We start from the raw sequence: 16,398 nt of genomic DNA on the forward strand, positions 1-16,398 counted from the left end.
GTGTGGTTATTCTAAAATCACTATCCGTTTTCCAGATATTTCTTCTAGCAATGTTTACATTTTCATGACTACCTTGTTAACAAACTAAAGAGAAATCAATGTGTTAGGTGTGTTGCATACTGAGTACAATGTATTGCGTGTGATCCTAAAATGGTGTGAGTTTGGAGAAGGATGTTTCTATTGTCAAGCAATGGGAGGCATCATGTTGTTCCTAGATAACTGAAAGTATGCCTAAAATGTAAAGGAAAAGAACAACTAGAACTCGAGTATGCCAATGCCACAAAAGAAAGCTTAACTTGTTTTCTTGCTTTTTTTTTAGAGAACACCTGTTCCCAGCGCTGAAGCATTCCGATGGTTCTTTTAAGCAGTAGTGTATCTTATTTTCGAGGCAGTCCGAAGTGAATGGCAAGCTAAAGTCTTGTTTTAAGAAACTGCTTAGTCCACCATTGAAGAATATACTCAGATACTATTTTCATTTATGTATAGGGGTTTCCTCAAAAGCAAAAGACAAAAACCTGTGAGCCTGGGGAATTGGCCAGCTTCTTCACATTCAGTACACCGATTCTTTCTTTGATGTAACTTAGCTATACTAGTGAAGTTGTTGTCTATTTTTAAAGTGGCTGTAAAAACAAAAAAAAGTTTGGGTAAACCCCTGCTATAAAGTCATGTATCTTTGAAAAGTAACATATCTATACTTCATTTTCAAATATATGTGTTTCAGTACTGTAAACTGTACAGATAGCAGCTTGTATTTTGTGTGTTTAGACACAAGGAGACAATCATGTCTGAGCATCAATGGAGATAAACGGTTTGTACACAACAGTGTGGTTCTGCGAATTAAATCCGGAGCAATAAATTCTAGCTTTAACTATTATTTTGCTAGTTGTTTAGCAGCAGCAGCAGCAACAGCAGCACTGTTTTACCATGCATCCTTCCATAGAGACTTGATGCCAAGTTTTCCAAGATAAAAAGATTGTGACACATCTAGCAATTACCTTCTGTTGTGGTGTTGTGAGAGGGGAAGACGTAACACTTAAAATTAATCTTTCAAGCACTATATTAGAATAGTGGTTTGTGCACTTGCATTGCTTCCAAAGGAGCTTTACAGAGGGGTATCTCTCCAAAAATGCTGTCTGGTGTCTGACTCATTTTTCACTGTGCCCAGCATAGGCAAATGTGCAAAACTAGTCATTTAAATAAAGGTTGTTCTAGGATACAAACCAGAGTATGGGACCTTAGGAAAAATGATGACTCAGCTTAATTACCCTTCACCTACAAGATCTTATGTAACATTTTCAGTCAATGGAGTAAATATTTTATAAAGTGGAATGCCATATTTTTGGTTCAGGTGGAGCTCTTCACAGTTAAGTGAGTTTTGACAGTTGGACTGGTTTAGGTCTCACTTGCACTTGTGCTCATTTGAGAGCCTGGGTATTTTTGCGGTATAAAAAACTTTTTTTTAAAATACTTTTAAAAAAAGACCACTTCTCCCCACATGTTTCTTGGTCCACTGATCTCGGCTTTGCTGAATGACTGGTCCCTTAAGCCCTTACAAAGATGCTTTGCTGTTCTTCTTCCTGTTCTAGCTGTATGGAAGAAATGTCTACTCCATGGAAAGACAGCACACAGAGGGATATAGCTGACATGCCATAAAAGATATGGAGGATTCTTTACTTAGGGATGCTTACTATCAGTCGATCAGCACTTTTTATTGCTTGGCTTTGTCATACCACTCACGAGTGAGAAGGCCATGCCACCAAAGTAAGTGAATGCTGTTGTGCCATGTATTTGATAGATTTATAATTTTATACAAGATAGGCCTACCAGTAGTTTCACAAACAAGGTGCTGGGCATGGAAATAACCGGTTAATGTTGCACAGCACATGTAAATCTCCTACTGTTTCAGCACTTTCTTCTGGTTTTTGCTAAGTACTTCAGCCCCTGGTCACACTTACTAGGTGAAGCACGAGGAATGAGTTGGGAATGCTCCAGTGTGGGACCCGTGCAGGTGGGGAAGACGCCAGCTTTGGCAAGTGAGGGCTGGCAGGTGTTGGGAACAGCCCAGAAAGTGAAGACCAAGGGATGGAGGCAGAGAAACCTCCTGAAGTCACATGTGTGTGTCAGCAGGACCGGGCAGAGCGTGGGTGACCCAGGGAACTGGAGGGCACAGTTGGGCTGGGCTCACACCTGCATCCTCAGCTTAGGGTCAGTGCCTGCGTCTGTGTCCTTGTGTCGTATGACGTCACGTACATGCCTTCGGAGGTGGAATGTCACGCTTAAAATGCTTCTATCATGGTGCCCCTCTTACAGTTTGTGAGATCCTCAGTTGAATACCCATCCAATGCCCATTCAATGAGCTTTGTGTCTGTTTGTAGGGCAGCCTTGTATGGATTTTTTTTTTGTGTTGGAGACTTTTTTGGTTAGGGGCCTCTGTTACTGATCGCTAGACCAATATGAGCTCTGCAAGGTCTTCTCTACCAAAGTGCTGACTGACTTACAAACTGAAGCCTTATTTGCACATCTGGCTGGTAAGCTTGCCTTGCTCTTTGGAAAATTCTCATTGCTCTTACAGAAGCAGAGGCAAAGTTAAGTTCAGGCTACATTAGGTGTACAAAGATACTCATAGCAATGTACTTACTGTCTAATACCCTAATGTTGCATGTCTTGCTGTGGTTCTTTTTTTTTTTGTTTTGTTGTTTTGTTTTAAAGAACTGATGGATCTGTATATTGTAATTGTGGTGTTTTACATGTCAATCCAAAATTGTTAAACACACAAACAAGCATACCTGTTAATTATTGAAAATGAATAAGAGGTGATTTTTCTTTGATTTACCCTTATGGTTTTCATTTCAGATGTTGTTCCTTTGCACCATCAGGTTTTTAGATTCTGCTGAAACAGTATTTAATATGATGTAGTGTGCATAGAGCATTTTAATTAGTGATGTTTGAAGAAGGAAATCCATTTTCTGGCCTGTCTCTCCCCACTGCCCTCCCCACCCCTCCCCATTTATATACATATTTGTCAGTCGGATTATTGTCAAGTTCTAATTACCAAACTTATGCTTTTCACAAGGTCCAATACAATTTTCCAGTGTGAAAATTTGTATTCTTCTGTGTTCTTCACTCTAACAGTGAAAAGTAAAAAAAAAAAAAAAAAAAAAAAAAAAAAGGGTGTGGGGGAAAAAAAAAAAAGCAGAACTCTTTCTGTCTTCTAGGTGTGAGCGCTAAGCCTAGTGGAAGCATTTTTGGCATACCCCAGATAAACTTATGAAAAATGGTAAGCTTGAAAGGGAGGCACACGTACCCATTCTGTCAATTAATAACAGACCCTCCCTATGAGGGAAAATACTCCCTTTTGTACAGACCCCCTGGTATGTAAGTCCTACAATTAATGTTGAAGAATGTAAAGTCTTTAAACGGGCTATATCTGTAATCAAATAATGAAGAAAGAAAGTAGTTAAATGAACATACCATTCAGGGTCGAATGCATTCAGCAAAAAGCAGTAGTGGGTCTTTGATCATGCTTAGATGCATAGTGATATCAAACAGTGGGTTCTCATGTAACAGCTAAATGTTTCAGATTTTGTTTTTATTAAATTTGGCAGTTTCACGCTGAGCTCTACTGTATTCTTAGTGAACAAAAGACAGCTCCTATGTTAGAAAGTACTCCATTTTCACAATTGCAGGGAACTAGGAGGGTATTTTCAGAAACATGGACCACAGAAATGTACTCCTTTCACAGTGTTCTCCTATTTCTGAACTGTGCAGTTATCTATTAAATTTTCTAATAGATATTTGTGTAAGGTGTATGTATGCTTGTGCAATTATGGAAAAAAACAGTTTTGGAAAACAGTGTATTTATGAAAAAAATAATCACTTATGGGGCATGTACAAAACTGTATAAAAACATTCAATTTGCCCAGTAAAGTTGTTTTTTGTGATATTTCTGTGTTGTTGAATAAAGGACTTTAGTATTCAAAATATCTCTCTTTTTCCATAAACAGGTCCTGTTTGTGGGATCTTAAACAAAGAAAACCTCTTTTACAAAAGAACCCTCAAAATGAGCGAGAAGGTCCAAATGCTGACCTCAGTCTTGCGTGTGGGAATGAATGCTTATGAAGTGATGGTACAATAGCCACAGAGCTTATTCCTTCTCAATTGGCAATTGATGGAAACCCCATAAGTTGTATAACTGAAGGTAACATCGTACTCTGGATTTTTTAAGATAGCAGAAAAAAAATGCTGCCTTTTCTTCGACTAGGAATGTTACTTTGAGATTTTGAAGCTATGAAAGGTTAGTGAAGTAAGAGCAAGACTGATTACAGAAAGCCTTAAACCCATTAATGCAGACCTGTGTTGTATAGAAAGAGTGGACTAGTGAGGGCGGTGTGATAAATTAGCAGTTAGCTTTGTATGGAGAAGCATGCAAAGGTGAAATCTCATCTGTAGCTCTTGCAACAAACAGTGGTCCTGAGGATAGATTGTCCCATTGCTGTTGAGGTACTTGGAATTACAAATATGGTTTGTGAGAGAATGACAACATTATCTTCCTTTCTGTTTTACTGCTTTTCAGTTCAAAGTTCAGCTCTCTACCTGTCTCAAAAGCTATACATAGCTAAGGAAATGTTTTCCTCTTGACATTTCATTTCCCCGTACTACTTGCCGGCATTGAAGCAACTTCAGACAGGTGGGAAGGTTTGTGACAGGCACATCATCTGATTTTGGTGAAATTTGGAACGTCATTTTTCTGCAAATATTCCTTTAATCAACAGAAAGTCTGCTCTTAGGTGCCAAAACAGAATTTTGAACGAGTTTGAAAAATGAGGTAGGTCCTTTAGTCTGTGAGATGCTTTCAATGCCAGCTGATTTTCCAGGGGGAGCCTTGGTGTATCCTTTTGTTTTTTCAAGAAAGCAACAAAAGAAAAAAGAACAGAAGTGGATTTTCCACTGATCCTGTCTGCTCTCATCGAAATCCATAAGGATATATGTTCTTGGGAGACGTAGACCGCTCATTAGACAAGAGTGAATCTTGAGGTCTGTTTGAAGAGGAGGAAAAGGGCTGCCAGGTTGCTCAGGCATACTCAGTGATCTCTCTGGATTAAATATAGAATTCACAGGGAGGAAATACACTCATTTCATGAGATGGTCGATTTGGAAGCAGGAAGAGGTCTCTGAGTTCCTATTCTTTTAATGCTTTCTCTTTCAACAGCTTTTCCCCTCAAGTATTGTTTTATACTGGTCTGAATGAAAAACGTCCCTCAGCTCTGAAGAAATACTCGCCTCAGATATGAACCTTGCAGTTTAAAACTACCTCTAGGTTTTTTTATAGCTTTTATTTTTTTAATTTAAAAAAACCCACCAAAAAAACCCCAAAAAAAACGGAACAACAAAACCAAGCAACTAAAAGTAAAAACCCAGTCAAGAAGCAGGTAATTCTTCAAAGCCAAAGCTGACCAACTTATTACTGAGCCTATTAAAGGAAGGAAAATACCCTTTTGTGTGGAAACTCAATTCTTCTGGGCTGTGTTGGGCTCAGTTTGGTTTTGCCACTAGCCATGGTAGTGCTCTCTTATATATTTCCACAGAACAAGTCTGAAATTATAAACAGTGTAGTGATACAGGGCAGTGTGCCTTCTGGGAGGCTCCAGTCTTCCCCGTGTTCCCATGGGCTTTACCAGACAGCTTATGGAATTGGAGGATATTGTATAGGTGGCTTGGTTATAAGTTTGATCTTACTTCCTTGTAAGGATCTACTCAGTTACCAGTGTGCCCTGAGCATGGATAGATGGCCCCAAAATCTATAAAGGAAAGAAATTCTTCTTCTTCTCAGTAATAACTGCAGAACATACAATGATCTTTGAAACCACTGTATCTATCTGAGGCACGAAAGATGAAGTGCTGCAGGATCTGCTCCCCCTGAAGGTTTGTCTTGGTTTGCTGCTTGGTTTTTAGGGTGGATACACTTAGCTGGGTTGCTGGGTGCTTCAGCAGAGCCGTTTTGCCCAAGGCAGGCAGAATAAAGGAAATGCCAGTAGCAAAATGTTACTCTTGCAAGACAAGGATCTAGATTGCCTAAAGAAGCTGTGATGTTCTGGAAGATTTTCACAGCTCTTCTAAGTTCTCAGATGATATTAAAGGATTGTCACATTATTAGTAATGTAATAATCAGGAAGAATTTGTCATGCTACCGCCCATTCCTGAAAAACAGGTTTTAGAAGTCAGCCTTAAAGGGTTAATTTCCCAACCAGCTCTGAAGGTGCTTCTTAGTATAATATGACTTCCCTGTAACAGAAGATGCTGTGACAGTGGGTTGATTGGCCTGCATAGAGTCTTGACTTGCAGAGTCAAAGATCTTTGATAGAAAATACTTCAGAATTCTAGTAGAAGGATCTGCAGGTGTCATGATGTCAGCCAGAGCCTGGATTAATTATTTGGTGCAGTTCTCCCCAGCTTGGTTTATGGTGTGTATAAGCATCCTACATTTGAGAAGAAGGCACCTTTCTTCCCTTGCTCCTTTAAGTCTGCTCTCTTCACAGAGTTAATGAGACTAACCCTCTGCACTTCTTCAGGAAAGGCCAAAGCATTAGAAGAAATATATCTCTTTTTGGCTAGACATTTTCTTTTGGGAAGAGACAGAAGAGTTAGTCTGGGTCAGAAACTCCTGCTGCTTTCTCAAATCTCCTAACAGGAGTTTCTCTGCATTGGATGTAGCTTGTGAGCAGAGTCCATACATCAGCTTAGCAATTGGTCACAATCCTACAGAACATCAGCACTAAAGCAGACAGGAGCCAGTGGGGGATGTTCCCACTGCCCTCTCCCTGGTACGTGTGACACACACAAGTTTATGCCAGGTGTCCAACACCCTTCCCATGCAGGGAGTCAGGCTTGCTATGCCCAGCAGAGAGGTGAACTTCCCAGAACTGAGCAGCCTGTAGCACCCTGGAGGTTTTTAAGAAGAGAGAAGGTTTTTACATGTCCAGACAGGGACTAGAACATCTCAACCCACTTGTCTCACGTTAGCTCTTGATTTATAGCTGTGGGAGTTGGTGGCCACCAGGCTGTAGGAGAAGGAGCTGGACTATTGAATATACCTAGTCTCTTACATGCCTACGTTTTAATGGTCATACCTAGAGATTGATAGTGAATTTGAGCAGCTGATATGTTGACCGAGATTAATGCAAAATTATTACAACTGGTTTTCAACCTTTTGTTGGAGAATTAGTGAGTAAATAACCTGATCTAGCAAAATCTGTCACCCACATTAGGAGATGTGAACTAATTATTGCTTTCTGATTCTCTGCTCTTACTTGTTTTGCCTTTTTATCCTGATTGTTTGCATTCCTAGGACTGATTTGCCTTTCTGATGCAATGCCATGTGATCTGCTGATTAATTTTTGTGAGCAATCATAAGCTCCAACCTATGGCTGACTCCATATATTTTTATGCTATGCTCCATAAACATTCATTCATTTATTATGATTACTGTGTGGAAACAGACTTTTACAGGCTAATAAACTTGGATTTGAACTGGTTGAAGCGTTTCCTGGTGTCACTTCTCTTTTTTAAGAAAAAAACCCCGAACTACACACAACAAAAAAGAAGAAATAAAGGTACAAACCTTGACTTGATTTAACCAGGTTTCTGTAACTATCTCCACAAATGCTGCCAGTACTAGACTTGGAAATACCAACAGCAAAAGCTTATTCTCAAGTTGATTTCATTAACAGTGAGAAACACTCTTTCAAAATAAAACAAACTTCCAGAGCTTAGGGCTGCGAAAGAGGGGGAAGGGAAATCGTTTTTTTTTTTCTTTAATTGGTTACTCTGGTGTCTTCTCTCCTGTAGACCTGCTTTCTTAAACACGCTGACATGAACAGGGCAGCTTCCAGCTGAGACCAATTAAGCAGAGCATTTGCCTCCAGTGTGGCTCACTGGCTGTGGCCGGGTGATGCTCATTGCAGGCTGTGCGTCGGCGCAGGCACAGCTGGAGCACGCGCGGGCCGCCGACCTCTCAGCACACGCAGGTCCAGGGCCAGCATCTTCTCACGCTCCTGGGGTCTGATGCTCCCTGACCTGCTGTGCCTGGCAAATGTCTGGTCAGAAATGACTCTGCAGGTGGTGGAGTATTTTCTTTTTTCGGTGGTTAGTTCAAACTCAAATAGCTTGGCAATACTAAGTGCAGTACACAGAAGGAACATGAATTCTCATGTCGTAGCTGTTTAAGACATCTCAGTAGATGAGGAAGCTGGCAGTAATTGATAACCCTTTACATGGTCTCTGCAAGAAGGCCATAAGGATGGAATGGCACTTTGTGCAGAGAGAGGCAGCAAAGCTAAAATAGGTTGGCCTGATGTCTGCACACAGCTACAGGTAGTCCTCTGTGTAAAGAAGTCATCCTTTCCATATGTTCATCTGCCGTGTGTCACAAACATTGTGCATTAAAATTGTATTTTTCAGTCCACTGGAGGCCCAGCCACACAGGTAATCTTAATCTCACCAAAGAGCAAATGGGAATTTAAGAGCAGAAGGATGGCTCATGTTTTGTCAGCTTTCAGGCCTTGAATGCAAGCAGTGAGATCAAGTGTCACTGAATGGCGCAGCTGGACTGGACAAGACCCAGCCTCCGTGTACAGTGACCCTGCCAGTGGCACAGCTGTCCTAGACAGGGATCTTTGGGGACCACTACTCTGGTCCCTGCGTTTCCTAGTTCTGCTGGAAAGAGTGACTTTTAGAAGGTGGGGATGATCCTGAGGCAGTCTCACCACAGAGATGAAGCACAAGCAGGATTATTAGTTGATGATTTTCCTGTTGTGACCCAGCACATCTTACTTCAATAACATAAGCTAGAATTGCAGCAGCTAGAGAAAACTGCAGCTCCCCAGCAAGGCAGAGGAAAAAGCTCATTTTCTCACTCTTTCTTTACCATTCTTTGTTCCCCTGTATTTCCTTCCTTTAACTCCTCTCTTCCCTAGAGGAAGGCAGATATGGCAGATGCTGTGGCTCCTGCCAGCAGTCCCCAGCTCCGTGCTTTGTGTCCTGGGAAGGTGATGTGGCTGCAGCTGCAGAGAGGCTTGAGCTCCTGGAGGCTGGAGCACCTGCAAGGTAGGTGCTTGGTGTGTGGAGTGGTGCCCCAGCAAGTGTGTGGGCTGCTGCTCTTCTGCTTGTGCCACTGGGTTCCACGGGGAAATGGTGGCAGATACCAGGCTGAAGCAGTCAATATTGGACTTTTTACATCCCCAGCATGGCAGGGTCAGGAAGCTGATGCAGATTGCAATGATAGCAGTGAATATGAAGGTTACATGTGCCCTAAAATGCTGGTGCTGAGAAAATCTAGGGGGACTTCTGGGGGGCAGAGAATAAGACATGTGCTTGATCCATCATTGGCACGTCCTAAACTTTCTCTGGCCACAGCGGGGTTCTGAAAAAGAGGTTCAAGAAAGGCAGATCTTTTTTCTCTAATTATTTTCTTGGAAACAGCTGAGTTGGTTTTGCTAGGAATTTGAAAGCACACCTAGCTCAAGGCAGGCACTGAGCTGGAGGCCGATAACTTGCCTGAAAGGTTTCAGCCTGCAGGATTAAATGTCTGAGTAAAGCAATGAACCGCCAAAAATGGGACCTGTAATAGGCACTTCAGGTGATGTAAACTGCAGATGTTGCCACCAGCTTTACTAGGAGTAAAGGAGGGACTGAGAAGGGTGATAATTCTGCAGCACTGTGTGGGGAGACTCAGTCTGGTTCTCTACCAGCAAGGCTGGAAGCACCTGGGGTGGGTCAGGGATTTTTGGGTGGGCATCTCCTTAGCATAAAATACCACTTGTATGATGGCAAGGAAAAGCTGGGCAAGGAAAGCAAATGGCTGTGGCGCTGCCAGCCAAAGTGCTTCTCAGAGATGCCAAAGTGTGCCCCAAGGAGCAGGCAGAAGAGATGCTCTCCTGGCACTTGCACTGTGTGGGATGCAATATCTGTCTCTGGTGCCACTGGAAAGAACCAGCAACCCAGTTTGTCAGCTTCCTAGCCTGGTGTGCTGAGCCCGGAGGCAGGTTATATCCAGGGTGGGTGTCCATAGGAATGTGCTGGGAGTGATGGTGATGCCCTGGCAGTGCCACTCCAGGGGGTGGGGTGGCCCCCTCCCCGCGCCCTGCTGATGGGGTGAGAGCCTCTGCCGTGTTTTGATCCAACATTCCACACTGCTGCTCTGACACTTCGCCGCTCCCACTGCGACTGCTGCATTTCTCTTCCGCTTTATGTTAAAACAAGGGAGGTGTTTAAATATTTATTAGCGCTGGAAACTCCAGAAGCCAACGTTCATTTGTATAAGCCACTGGGATTTTTTTTCCAATTGTCAGTAATAATTCATTAATTATTATTTTAAAGTTGTTGTTCTGCCTGGGATGTGTCACTTTCCCACCAATTTGGCAGCAATCTGCACAAGATGTGGGATGTACAGCACCGTGGTTCTTCCTCCTGTGGATTGTTGCTTCTCTTTCAAATATCTTCCCCTTAAACAAAGTGGGTGTTGGAGTTCCTGGTGTCTGTTCAACTAAAGGGAGAATTTTTTCCGTGCTCTTCCTCCACATTATTTTTTGGGGCTGATCAAGTGCCTTCTGCTGTCATTACCCCACCTGTGGAACTGGGGTCTGCTCCTGCCCCTCTGCAGGTGCAGGACACAAAACTCATGGCTTCTGGCACCTGGGGATGCTGCGTTTGGGTGTTGCTGCTGGACAAGCATCTCCTCTTGCTGGAGTGGCTGCACTGAGCTGTGCGAAGCCTCAGTGGTCCTTCAGGCTCTGAGCATCAAATTGTCACAGTCTGGAATCCAGAGCCATGAAAAAGCAATCTTGTCTGGCCATGGCAGGTTGGCATTTTTCTTAGATTACTCTAAATGCAGAGTGTTGCTTGTTTCCCCCTGCTTCTGCCTGCAAATGAGTGGGGAGGTGGCTGGGAAGTGCCAGGCTTCATCTGCGGGGAGATGGGAATGAGGAACTTGCACGGGGAAATGCTTTTTGTTTTCAGCTCAGAACATGTTATTTGTCTCCTGAATTCCCTTTTTGCAACGCCTTTCCCTTGAACACAAGTGGTAACTTTTTTTACCACTTGTGCGTTTGCCACTTTTGCAGGAGAGGACAGTCTCAGAGAGCAAAGCCATTCCCCATCTGAGCCTACCAGGGACATGCCTGTGCCTAATGCTCCCGCTGCCATATTTCCATAGGTCACGGCTGAGCTGGGTACCAGAGCTGCCAATAGCCATGGCAAACAGTAGCAGGCTGCTCAAGGCTGTGTCCTGACTGGGCTGCCCAAAACCTCTTATGGGAACAGGGAAGGAGATGGGAAAAGCCGCTGGGGTTGGTAATTTTGCTTTCACCTGAGGTAACCACAGGAGCTGAGCATCCCTGCTGCAGCCCAGGGGCTGAAAGGATAAACTGCTCCTCTGGGCTGAAGCGTGCCCAGGAGGACTGCCTTACGGGTCACCAAATGCAGCTGGCTGGCTCCTGGCGTGCCTGGGAAGGGCAGCAGCTGCTCTGCTGGGCTGCTCTGGTCTGTGCGGATGGGGCTTCTCTGCTCCTGGAGTTTGGGGCCAGGGACACCTCCAGGCAGAGGAGCAGGGGTGGAAGTGTGGGCATGTGTGGCTGCACACAGGTACCCCTGCAGCTGCCCTCTGTGTCCCAGGCAGCCCAAGCACACCAGGCACAGCCCAAAGACCATCTCTGCTGTTGGACTTAGGCAGTGCTGGGCTGGAGATTAGCTTTGTTAGTCTAACTCTACTTTTTGCTTTTTTAAAGACATGCCATGCAATTCGGCTCTGTTCCCACTCCTCTTTCTCTCCCCTACTCCCCCTTCCCTTCCTGCCCTTGCCACTGAATGGCTCCATAACCCCCATTTCCTTATGGGGAGAAAAAGAGGGAAAACAGACCTTGATTAGTGCAGCTGAGCAACTCCATGAGATCTGGCCTCGCTCTCCCTGGAAACCCAGGCACCAGTAGTGCAGCCATGCAGAAAGCCTCTTCCTGGGGTATTTCAGCTGGCACCTCGAGCTTGCAGCTGGAGCAGCTGGGAGTGAATGCAAATGTGGCAGCACCTGCACTCATCATTTTTGGGGGGGAGCTGGGAGATGTAAAACTTTGCCGGCTTTCCGCTGGATGGAGTTTTGCCTTTGCCACAGTAGCAGCTCTTGGGAGCTGCCTTCTGGGAGGCGAGGCGAGCTGCGGGGGCGCGGCTGCGATGCCAGGCTCAGCGGGATTCGCAGTCCGGATAATGCACGGCCAGGGTTCGGCCTGAATGGCCGGCTCGCGTTGTGTGGTCACACGAGTAATTTGCCGAGAAGGGCTGAGATGAATTGCTTCGGCTCCCGAGAGGCCCAGGAGCAGGGGGAGCCCAGCCCCGGCGCGGCGGTGCCTGCGGCTCCCTCCCGGCTTCTGCCCTGGGAGGAGCTGCTCCCAGGGGGTTTTTAATGGGAAACCCAGGCTCGGGTCAGGATCGCCAGCGCTGCCGGAGCTGCGGCAGGGACCGAGAGCTTTTGGTGAGGGTGCTTTAGCCAGAGAAGGAGTGCTGAAACCCTGCTTAAAACATGCACTTCCCCAAATAAAGGTGCTACAGCTCTGGAGGGGTAGACAGATATTAAAAAATACAACCCTGAGAGCATCCCTTATCAAATGCATGCATCACTGGCTGCGCTGGGAAATGTGCTGCCAGTCAGTCCCCACCCCTTCACCGGAGAGAGGTGGCAGCCCTGCAAGGAGAGGAAATAGGAGAGGGGAAAGGTCCAACAGGTGCTGTCTGGGTGTGTGTAGAAGAAGCTGGCATGGCCCTGATCCCGTAGGTGCACCGGGGCTCTTGGCGCTGCCCGCGGCCCCTGCTGGTCTCCCCTCCCATGCTGCATCAGAGCATTTGCCCCTCCCTGGCCCCTCATGAGAGGAGCCTGCTCCTCATGGCCCTTGCCAGTGTCTGAGGAGCCTGGCAGTGTAAGGCACACGGCCACATTTCCAGGAAACGCCTGCAGGGACGCCCTGCTCTGGCCATGGACCTGGCGCGGGATAGAAGCGGTGTGACACAATGCCTGCGCTGACCCCAGGCCTCTGCCCTATCTGGTGATGCTCTGAGCTCTTTGCTTCAGGTTTGGATGACATTTTTGCTTCATTCATACTCTAATGGGCGCCTGTCACAAGCAGCTTTCAGGCCTGTTTTTACTCTGGTTTGGCCCACAGAGGTGTGGGCAGCACCTCGGTAGGATACCAGAGGAGGAATTCAGGGAGCTGCCATGGTGTTCAAGAGGTGTGGCGGGAACTCCCTGGAACAGGGTGGAAAAAGGGATCTCAGCATCCACCAGGAAGTGGTAGCTTTTTTGTCATGCTTGCTGTGAAAGTGATTTTTTTACTTGTGGGCTGATGGTGTATTGCATATCACATTGCATATGAGTATTGCAGGGTGGACCTGCAGTCTGGGTTTACTGGTGGTTCTGCCTTTATCCAGGAGTGTCTCCAAACCAGCTGCATTTCCAGTGCTGGCAGCAACTAGGGTAGGAGTAATTTGCTGGGCTGGGGTGTCACTCAGCCATGAGTGGTGTGTGACAGCCATGATCGAAAGGGACATTTATTTGCCTTTAGGATGGAAGAGACGTGACACTTCTTGTCAAATCCCATCTTTGCAGATGTGGTTTGTGAGGCAATAAGGCAGAGGTCGTGGCAAAAGGTCAGACAAAGCAGCGCTCTGCCTCGGCGGGCGTTCATCCTGGTGCTGCATGGTGTGAACATGGCACGGGATAGTGGCAAGTGTGAGGAGCAGCTGCTCCACCTTCTGCAGGCTGCTGCCCCTAACAGCTCCGGTGCTTTTGTCAGTAATGGCTCACACGCTGTTTCGATACGTGCACACGTGATTTTACACTTTGGTGATATTTTACACCACGAGAATTACTCAGAAGACCAAGGGGTGCTTCATGTGTCACTTGCTGGCTTGGTGGAGCCCCACATGGATTTTTGCTGCTTTGGAGGCCTCTTTGAGAACTGGAGGTGTGCAACCTGTCTGAAGTGTGAGTGTAGATTTTAAAAATGTATTAAAGGAATCCTTTTGTTTAAATATGGACTCGGGTCTGTAGTTGAGCTCTGGTGGTCAGCATGGACTAAAGCAAAGCAAACTAAAAGTGACCATCAGCTGTGCACCATAATGGACTCCCATGGCTTACTCTGCTGCCATGAATATAAAGACAGGAGACTAAATGGACCAGGGAAACAGCAATGAGGGATTTCCACACTCAGGGAGGGGAATTTTTCTGGGCTACAGCCTGACACCTGCCATATCTGGGGCATCAGGGTTAGGTTCTGGATCTCATTCCCATCACTCCTGCTATTGGCAACAACCATGGCCACTTTGCAAAGCTGTGGCATGCATGCAATCTCTGCCTTGTCCTTCTCCAGCACTGCCTGTGCTGCTGAAAGCTGCTCTTTTGCAGCACTCACAGAAAAACCAAACCTGCCGTTTGCAAAGACCCACTCTGCTCCCCTTTTCCCTTTCGTAAATGCACATAACCAGCACTTTGCACCATTACACCTCCTCGGAGATGCAGAAAACACATAGGTTGTTTGTTTTCACATATACCTACCTAATTGATGGGTTGGGAAAGGGGAGGCGGGAAGGGAACTTCAGCCCTATTAAACTGTTGGGAATTGCGTTCCTTAGATTAGAAGTGTTTGTATTTATTATAAGTGCTGTGAGTAGCTGAGGCAGAGTGAGCTGGATCTCAGCATTTGGGATAAAACACCAGCCATGGTGGAGCCCTTTATAAACATTTGCATTTTCCCAGATGCCAGGGATAGTTAATCCAAACGACAGACCTGGAGTTCAGTTTCTGTGGCCTTCAACAGTGTTGCCTCCGTGCTGGGCCAGGACCTTAGGCAGCAGAGCCAAGATGTGCACATCCCTGCCTGGTCCTTTTTTTCCAGAGGAGCTGCTGGAAAGCTACTCCTTGGGTGTAAATACCTGTAATCTTTGCAGGTGGATTTTTAAATCTAGAATTGAGCTTTGCTGCTCTGATCTATTTATATACAGTGCGTGGGGCAGCAGTATATTCAGGTGAAATTTTTCAGGGACTAGAGAGATTTGTGGCTTATTTATGGCTGAGCATAAGAAAAGAAAACAAACGAAACAATAAGCTCCCAAAACCACCCAGAGTGGGTTTTTTTTGGTTGGTTGGTTGTTTTTTTGTTTTTTTGTTTTTTTGTTTTACTTTATGTCTGTGCACCACACTAATGTTTAATCAGAAACTGAAGCAGAAAAGTGTCAGAAAAGCCATGTTCATATTTCTCAGGTAACACTGATGGTTTTCTCTTTCTGGGAGCAGGGCTGCATCCTGCAGGGTCATGGTACCTGTGGAGAAAAGCACAGTTATTACGTAAAACAGAACGAAACGGATCCAATTCCATCTTCCTCTCATTTCAAGGGGTTGCTGTGAAATTCGGATGCGTAAAACCTCCTTTTGGACCCTTTTGCTTTTATCCTGATGGACAGGCCTGACACAGTGTGAGCACTCTTAGGTTAGAGATTTCTCCCTATGCTTCTCCCCAGACCCACATCCTCAATGGTGGGCTGCTGCCCTGCCCCCGCTGCCTCCAGCTCAAGCCAGACAAGCAGTCGAGGGCACTTTGGAGAGTTGTCAGGTGGATTGGGCCATGCTAAGTGAAGTGTGCAAGGAGGAGAGAGGGGGAAAGAAAAATACCAGGGCTGTGTGCCAGTTATTCAACCTCTGGTAGGGTGACAACCTCGCAAGGGCAGCAGAGCTAAACATGACTAAAACGGATCCTCTGGGGTGGTGACTCTCCACTTGTCATCTCCTGCCCTGGGCTGAACTCAGCCTGGCTGCCTGTAAAGCTGGGGGAACAGATGCGTGGATTAGTGATTACCTTTCCCCTAATAAAAAGGCAAAAAAAAAAGGGGGAGCGAGCGGTCCTTTAGCAAGTTATTGCTTTTATAGCCGCACCTCTGTGCACTGAGCTGAGACAGCTTCCTCTGTGCATTCAACTGAAAACAAAGAGTGAGAAGGAGAATGAAAGAGCAGGATGCAGCCTTCCCTCAGCTGGCTCCCAGACCTGAGCCCCACTCCACTGCCTGCCTGCATGGGGGGACACCCTGCCCTGGGTGTGGGGGCTGCGGGGGGCACCCCTCAACCTGTGCACTCCTTCCTACCTTCAGCACCCTCAGAAGAGTCAGGGGAAGCCACAGCTGGGGGCAAGAATGAAAATAACTGAGAAAGGCTCCCCCCATCATGGAGAAAACCCAACAACCCCCCCAAAAACCCACACGGGATCACGCAGGCAGCAACTGCACTGTGCACAAACCAGTCTAAAATGGAGAGCATCGCAGAGCCACAGCCTGGTGTCGCTTAGGTAAAATGGGTGCATTATCTGCAGT

At 45.8% G+C, this 16,398-nt stretch overlaps 1 protein-coding gene across 3 annotated transcripts in view; it reads left to right on the plus strand.

Moving 5' to 3' along the window:
* CXXC4 (CXXC finger protein 4) overlaps positions 1 to 16,398 on the plus strand; it is a 78,501-nt gene that overhangs the window by 18,349 nt on the left and 43,754 nt on the right. Inside the window, exon 2 of one of the 3 annotated variants that reach the window (XM_038134368.1) lies at positions 320 to 7,532. The exons of the other annotated variants lie outside the window; for them this stretch is intronic. Coding sequence (XP_037990296.1) covers positions 320 to 364 — 45 coding nt within the window. The 3' untranslated portion in view covers positions 365 to 7,532. Of the gene's footprint in view, positions 1 to 319; positions 7,533 to 16,398 lie in introns of those variants that run through there. 3 annotated transcript variants of the gene reach the window in all.

This window comes from Motacilla alba, chromosome 4 (genome assembly GCF_015832195.1).
Source record: "Motacilla alba alba isolate MOTALB_02 chromosome 4, Motacilla_alba_V1.0_pri, whole genome shotgun sequence".
NCBI classification, from domain to species: domain Eukaryota; kingdom Metazoa; phylum Chordata; class Aves; order Passeriformes; family Motacillidae; genus Motacilla; species Motacilla alba.